An 8,013-nucleotide genomic window follows, 5' to 3' on the forward strand; every position below is an offset into this window, starting at 1 on the left:
ACGGCGATCGAGCAAGCAACAACACCGCGGGACGGCTGCAGCGGCGGCATTTATTCGGATCAAAGGCCGCCTTCGCCGGTGCGCCGCTAGCAAAGACAACGAAGCTGAGGCACGCCGACGGCGAATGGGCGAGCAACAGCACCGCGGGACGACTGCAACGGCGGCATTTATTGGGATCAAAGGCGCGAAATAAGCAAGAACAATTTTTATTTGAATCATAACACCCGATATCCAAGTTGGGGACCACATACCTTTGCTGGGTCTTTCCTGTGAACTTTTTACAGAGACAGGGGGTGCCGCATTCAAAACACAGCTCCGTTTGCAAAATATGGGGGCCCTGAAGAGGACCGTTGAGACCGCTACCAGAACCTATAACTGACGTAACGAGCACTTGACGAGCGGTTGGCGCATAAGTCGTCTTTATGCATGCAGGCGGGTGACGGGCTCAGCGCAGCGGATCCCTCGAAGTCACCGGGGCCGTCAGAATCCTCGCCCTGTCTGCGTCGGGGCTCTAGATTTTGGCGGCCGCGGCGACGAACGACTAAAATCTATCAGTGTTTCCGCGCCTTCTCTCTCCTCCAAAACATGAACTTTGCAAGGTGACCAGTGAAATGGTGGCTCTCGCGCCGTCCACGTGGAAGAGAGTTTTTGTCGTGGGCCCAGGTGCCCTCCACCGTATTGGTGTGCGCACCAGTGTTCGGGTCGACAAAGTGCAGCTTGTGGTTAGCGGTGAGGTGCGTGAAGCGAGCGTCATCTGCAAGCTTGCGATAGCCAGCCCAACAATCTGTGATTATTCTTGTTCCAGGGCGGACCCACTTGGCTATTAGCCCTTGCAGGGTTTTAGCGTCACGGGTCTCCACGGGAACAAAAAAGCAGCACCCGCTGCAACGCGCCACACCACCGAAAACCCACTGGCCAGGCCTTAAATACCTGCGATGGTACTTGTGCCGACCGATCATACTCTCGTCTAGTTCTACAGTCACGCCTTCGCCACCAATCATGTCTGAATACTTACAGACGGCATTTACCACAACGTCCCGACAAAGGCTCGCCCAATCGGTTATTGTCTTACTTGCGATATCAGCCTCCCGCTGAATGACGGCGCACGGTAGGTTCTGGCATCCGGAGGACGATTTTCATGAGTCGGAGAAACGTTAGGTGCGTGCGATCCTTCGAAAAAGGAACCGCTCCGTACCGAGACCTCGCCCCGGCACTGAACTTTGACCGGCTTCCTCTTGGGCACCTCACGAGTCATCCACTCACCGCAACCCCCCCCCCCCTCCCCCCGTGTAGCCATCCGCAGATCTAGCGCGGACTTGCAGCTTGTCATCGCAGCTTCGCACTTTGGACACGCACGAAAACCCAGGAGCCAGGAGCAGGCCAACGCGCTGAAGCAAATTAATTGCTTCAAGAGGGTCTTTCATGGCGCCAAGAAGACGGCACAAGTTGAACGCCATGGCACTGCGATGCTCGCCTCTTGAAGAATAAAGCGCCGAAGGGGAACTGCGCGCTTCTTTGCATTTATTATATTTATTTCATCCGCCATTTTATACCTCGTGACACAATTCTAACAAACTCATTGGTTGATCTGTCGGACCACACCATCGCGTGACATAAAAAAAAAAAAAAAGAAACGCCAAACGTATGTTTACGGATGGCATCGTCACAGAGAAGGGAGCAGTCGAACCGAACAACAAAATCAAGTAACAAAGTGAATAAAAATAAAAATAAAAAAATAAGAAGGGAGTCGTTGGAGTTTCGGACGGCGTCTTCTTTGATGAGAGGAGCTGCTCTGTCCAGAGCGGCCAGAGCAGCCGTGCTCCTCTGGCTGCTCGGAATGTTCCTTTTTTATTCTTTTTCTTACTCTACTGGATGCCACGACCCTTATTTGAAGCTGATTTGTTAAAATAATAGCAAACAACGCGTTGGAACGGAGGAGGTAGAGAGTCTTGGCGTCAGAATTTGACGTGGTAGAAAAGAAAAGAAAATAACGAATGCACAATACATACCGTATGCCAAGACCGTTATACTCCGCACTTGTCGAGGCCTTATGACGCAGCCGACGACCGTTAGGCTATTTATTTTGTTTCTTTAGATTTTTTATCGTGACGACTACTCCACTGTGCCTCGGAGTCTCCAGCGGAGATCCGGCAGTTTTTAATTATTATTATTATTGTCGTTTGAAGGGTACTCTTTCTATGCTGCTTCGTTCCTGACGCCATGAAAATATGGGGCGGGATTACTTTGCACCACGTATAAAAAAATAAAAAAAATGCATAAAGACGACTTATGCGCCAACCGCTCGTCAAGTGCTCGTTACGTCAGTTATAGGTTCTGGTAGCGGTCTCAACGGTCCTTTTCAGGGCCCCCATATTTTGCAAACGGAGCTGTGTTTTGAATGCGGCACCCCCTGTCTCTGTAAAAAGTTCACAGGAGAGACCCAGCAAAGGTATGTGGTCCCCAACTTGGATATCGGGTGTTATGATTCAAATAAAAATTGTTCTTGCTTATTTCGCGCCTTTGATCCCAATAAATGCCGCCGTTGCAGTCGTCCCGCGGTGCTGTTGCTCGCCCATTCGCCGTCGGCGTGCCTCAGCTTCGTCGTCTTTGCTAGCGGCGCACCGGCGGAGGCGGTTGATCTGACACACCGCGTTCGGATGTGGCTAGCAGACGGCGTTCGTAAAATGGCGTCAGCTGTTGCTGGCTTCACGCGGCGGTACCGTGCGTGCTTCTATTCATTCGGCGTTCGTTGCCATGGTGACGGCGAGGAAAGCAGACGAACTTTTTGATGCGGAAGAACGCTGCGGCGTAGCGATACCAGGCGCGTTCTAAGGCCCTTCCCGCATGCTTTTCAATGGGCGGAAAGCGAACAAAAAGAGTTCGAAATAAGGACTTAACGCAGAAGGCTGCATTTCTCCAGCGCCTCATAATTTGACGAGCCTTGCACGAAAAGCATGTTTTTAGACCGGAGTTTGGAGATAGTTTTTTTTACAACAACATGGGTCTAAAGTATCAATGTGCCCAATATTACCAAGCACCCATATAGGGAGAAGAAAACAAAGTATGCACGCCGAGATCAGAAAAAAAGAGGAAGAAGGCGCTCGGCTGAAACGTGCACGAAGAGACAGAACGATGGCGTCGTCACCTCGTGAGCGCATTCCTTTTCTTTGAGTGTAATTTACCTTTACTTTAGCAATTGAATGTTTAACTATCCGTTGTACGGTGTCAGCTCCCCTCTGTGAACGCAACATTTTATTGGTGCCGAAACCCGGGAGAAAACCCCTGAACGAGTCTCCCAAGAACGCGACATCTGCAGCGAAACAGTCAAACGATGAATCGGTACACCAAGAAACGTAAGGTACTTCGCACTCAAGTGACACGCCTCATGAATGAGTGCAACGAACGACTCAATCAACAGCTGACGCCAGAAGATGCGAACGTTTTACACGACCGACTGACGGGACTTAAGGTAGAGCTAAATGACGTGAACAACGAGATCGAACCTTTAGTCCCTGATCAAGACAGCGAGACTGAGTTTACTCAAGTCTTCGAATACAACGATAGAATCACAGCCTGTCTTTCAAGACTAGCACATCGAGGTAGGACTGGCTTTCCGAATCAGCAAAGCCCACCGATAACCGATAGAAACGACAACCCCACTGGTGCGACAACGAGAATTCGAGTGAGGCTTCCAAAGCTCGAGCTGATGAAGTTCAACGGCTCCGTCAGCCAGTGGCAAGAATTTTGGGAACAATTGAACCAAGTTGTACATTATAACAACGAACTAACAGAGGTTGACAAGTTCAACTATCTGAAGACAGCAGTGACTGGAGATGCTGCAGCAGCGATTGCCGGACTTCCGTCGACCGCACGATGCTACGAAGACGCGGTCACAATGTTGAAGAGTCGCTTCGGAAACCAAGACCTGCTCGTCCAGACCCACCTAAAAAGACTGATCGATGTCAAGCCAGTGCGTTCTGCCTTGGACATTCGTGGCCTTCGTTGTCTTTACGACACAGTGATCTCAAACATCAGAGGTCTGGAAACGTTGGGAAGACAGCAGGAAACCTTCAGTTCTATGTTATTTCCCATCGTTCAACGTGCCCTCCCAAAAGAACTACTCCTAGACTTCAACAGGAAATTAGTGATGGAGCAGCCGGAGGACTTAATAGTTCCACGAAACACACTAACGGCGACGACAACGCAACCAAGAGAGTCTTCGCATCCCAGCGATCAAGAAAGAACATCTCCACAACGGAGGACGGAAGATTCGTTTTCCAAGTTAGTTCACCTTTTAAGACTTGAAGTACTAAGTCGAGAAAACCTCGCTGCCTTGCAAGCTATGGATACTTATGGCGAGCCGCGGAAAAAAGAAGCAGATCACAAGAAAAATGAAGACAACGAGAAAGCACGGAAGAGTCAAACTTCGGCGGCTCTACTGAATCCGTCCTCAAGGGGCGATCGATGTTTTATTTGTAAGTCGACTCGACATACCGCTGACAACTGCGACGCCGGTACATCTTTACGAGAGAAAAAAGACCTGCTCCGAAAAGAGAGGCGATGCTTCAGATGTACCAAGAAGAACCATCAAGCAAAGGAGTGTCGGAGCAACATAAGATGCCAGAAGTGCGGAGGAAGACACGCAACATCAATGTGTGATCCAAATTACTCTCCAGGAAAACGGACAAATAATGATACCGTCACAACAAGTGTCCCCGTCAACTTGGAAGCGACGACGAACAACCAGGAAAAACCGATAGTCTTCATGCAAACCGCCACAATTTGGTGTACTGGCGACAAAGAAAAGTTTCGACTCCTAGCACTTTTTGACGGGGGAAGTCAACGCACTTCCATTACAGAAAAAGCATCCAGAAAACTTGGTTGTAAGCTATTAGGTCATGAGCGTTTGACAGTCGGTGTCTTCGGTGGCAGCGTCACAGAGAAGGAATTCCAGCGTGTATTGGTGTTTTTGACAACACAGACCGGAAAGATACATCAACTCGAGGTGTTGGAGACCGAACTGATATGCAACCAACAAATTCCAGTTCCGTCGAAACACCTTAACGACCAACTCAAAGAGCTAAACTGCTCCATCGGGGACCTCTCCAACGATGAGGGTCCGACAACCATCGATCTTCTGATCGGATCTGAACATTTCTGGGAGCTGACCACTGGACGGTCGCGTAAGCTGGAAGGAAGGCTAAGGGCAGTTGAATCTGTCTTTGGATGGAGCGTTCAAGGACCAGTCGAGGGAGCCACAGAAGAGCTTCCTTGTTATCAGATCACAGCTCTCAATGCTGAAGTGACCGAGTCTACGACAGACATTCTGAAGAAATTCTGGACACTGGAGACCATCGGTGTCAATGATTTTGAAAAGAACGATATGGGGAACGATCCCGTGATGAACAATTTTGAAGAAACTGTGACACAAGTAAATGAACGGTACAAAGTTGCCCTTCCCTGGAAGAACATGGTGGACCTTGGGGACAACAAGGGGGTCGCTATAAAACGCCTGCACCAGCTAATCGGTAAGCTACGAAAGACACCTGGGAACCTACAGGCGTACGATAACGTCATAAGAGAGTACATGGTGAAGGACATGGCAGAACGCGTAGTTCCGAGTGACAACGAGAACGAACTACTGACCTATTACATGCCACACCAAGCTGTGGTTCGGGAATCAAGCAACACGACAAAGCTCCGGGTGGTTTTTGATGCTTCGTCACATGCATACGAAGCAAAATCACTGAATCAAAACCTCGAGAGTGGACCTAATTTAACCGCGGACCTCGTGAGCTTGCTGCTTAACTTCAGAACACACAAAATAGCCCTAGTGGCGGATATAGAGAAAGCGTTTTTACAAATTGAAATTGTCGAAACAGACAGAGATGCGCTTCGTTTCTTATGGTTTGAAACGACTCCGCCGGTTTGTGGATCTTTACCACCCATGGAATGCTGGCGCATGAAACGAGTTTCATTTGGAACCACGTCAAGCCCTTTCCTGCTTTCTGCAACTATTCAACATCATTTGAAAAGTGTGGAACATAAGTATCCCGAGACTGTGAAAACTCTTAAGGAATCGTTTTATGTTGATGACTTGCTAGCTGGAGTAGATGAAGAAGCAGCAGCCGTGAAGATTTACACGGAAGCCAAGACCATATTTAGCTCTGCTTCCATGACGCTGCACAAGTGGGTCTCAAACAACAAACGTTTGAAGGAGCTTTTTGAGCAAGACTATCCAAACCACACGACACACCTCGGGTACCTTCCAGGGGTACTGAAGGTACTGGGACTCACATGGGATCCAGACTCCGATAGGTTGACGTTTACGACGAGCTTCAGATTAGAACAACAAGAGAAAGAAACTAAACGAAGCGTCGTGAGAACGACTGCAAGGCTCTACGACCCCCTGGGATGGATATCCCCCTTCACTGTCAGAGCGAAATCGCTGTTTCAGCAACTGTGGAAAAGGAAGGTCGATTGGGATGATAGCATTCCCGATGATATGAAAGAAGAATGCTTCCAGTGGTGTGCCGAACTAGACGAACTTAACAAGATTCAAGTGCCACGTTTTTACGGGTTCCTATCGAAGGACCGTTCAGAGAACGTTGCGTTGCATATCTTTGCTGATGCAAGCACCGTAGCCTACGGTGCGGTTGCGTACGTCTGCAGTGCCGACGTTGAAGGTAACAGCGTATCGACTATTGTGATGAGTAAATCAAGAATAGCACCGGTGAAACCACTAACTTTGGCAAGACTGGAACTGATGGCTTGCCTTCTCGCTGCCAGATTATACAAATACCTGACGGAAAGTTTACATGACGTACCAACGAAAACATACTTGTGGACTGACTCCACTATTGCGTGTCACTGGATAAACAGTGACGCCACCCGCTGGAAACCGTTTGTCCAGAACCGCGTCACAGAAATACAGAGTCATACCAACAGAATACGTTGGAGACATTGTCCTGGGAAGGAGAATCCAGCAGACCTAATGACACGCGGCATAAAAGCCAGTCGACTAGTAAATGAGCAACTCTGGTGGTCCGGACCCGAGTGGATCAATAGCCCTGAAGACTACTGGCCTAAGTTGGCTACATCTGCGGACTTAACAGAACAAGACGCGAAGGAAAGACGGACAACTGAAGTTACACAAACAACTACACTTCCAGCAACAGCACTTCCAGTAGTAGACATAAACCGCTTCAGTTCTGCCGACAGAGCATTCAGAGTGACAGCTTGGATTCTTCGCTACGTAAATAACTTGCGACGGACGGAAAAGACAAGTGGCCCACTCAGAACACAAGAAATTAATGAGGCGGAACTTTACTGGCTTCGTCAAGAACAACGAGAACACCTCTCAAGAGAGATTAGATCTACCCAGGAGAACACGAGACTTCCACGAGATTCTCCTCTTCGAGAACTACCGCTCTTTATCGATAGTGACGGCCTTCTACGAGTGAAGGGACGGCTACAACACAGCTTGAAACCCTACGGGGAACGTCATCCGATAGTCCTCCCAAAAGCACAACTTTCCAGTTTGTTAGCAATACAATCACACCTTCGTGTGCTTCATGGTGGAGTGAGAGACACGTTAGTCCAACTAAAGGAAAGGTACTGGGTAATCGGGGGACGGCAGTTGGTAAAACAAACGATCCGAAAGTGTTTAACTTGCCAGCGCTTCAACACACGCCCAGCCCGACAAGTGACAGCGCCCCTTCCACCTGATCGGGTGACACGAGCTCCACCCTTTGCCATCACCGGAGTGGACTTCGCCGGCCCCGTCTTCGTGAAGAGTTTAGGACCAGACAAGAAATCCTACATTGCACTATTTACTTGTGCTGTCACAAGAGGTGTACATCTAGAGATGGTTAGCGACATGTCCACGAAAACCTTCTTACTAGCCTTTCGTCGATTCATATCGCGAGGAGGCATACCACAAGTTATCTATAGTGACAACGCACTTTCATTTAAGAAAGCTAATCGAGATCTGACATGCATCTGGGCTGTCAT

The 8,013-nt window shown here is 49.0% G+C and overlaps 1 protein-coding gene across 1 annotated transcript; it reads left to right on the forward strand.

Moving 5' to 3' along the window:
• The first annotated feature begins 3,331 nt into the window (after positions 1-3,331).
• LOC120841109 lies at positions 3,332-6,995 on the forward strand. Its single transcript, XM_040211947.1, has 3 exons — positions 3,332-5,528; positions 6,273-6,686; positions 6,883-6,995. Exons 1-3 carry the CDS (start codon positions 3,332-3,334, stop codon positions 6,993-6,995), a joined length of 2,724 nt encoding a protein of 907 aa, XP_040067881.1.
• Positions 6,996-8,013: the final 1,018 nt, after the last annotated feature.

This window comes from Ixodes scapularis, unplaced genomic scaffold (genome assembly GCF_016920785.2).
Source record: "Ixodes scapularis isolate PalLabHiFi unplaced genomic scaffold, ASM1692078v2 PGA_scaffold8__174_contigs__length_109621045, whole genome shotgun sequence".
In the NCBI taxonomy this organism is placed as follows: domain Eukaryota; kingdom Metazoa; phylum Arthropoda; class Arachnida; order Ixodida; family Ixodidae; genus Ixodes; species Ixodes scapularis.

What these genes read in the sequence shown, in the direction of transcription:
- LOC120841109 (XM_040211947.1), top strand. Translation starts at nt 3,332, where the DNA reads ATGAATCGGTACACCAAGAAACGTAAGGTACTTCGCACTCAAGTGACA. An exon ending in ACGCCTGCACCAGCTAATCG is followed by an intron (nt 5,529 to 6,272) that starts GTAAGCTACGAA and finishes GGTACCTTCCAG; the next exon opens with GGGTACTGAAGGTACTGGGA. An exon ending in CTGCAGTGCCGACGTTGAAG is followed by an intron (nt 6,687 to 6,882) that starts GTAACAGCGTAT and finishes CTGGATAAACAG; the next exon opens with TGACGCCACCCGCTGGAAAC.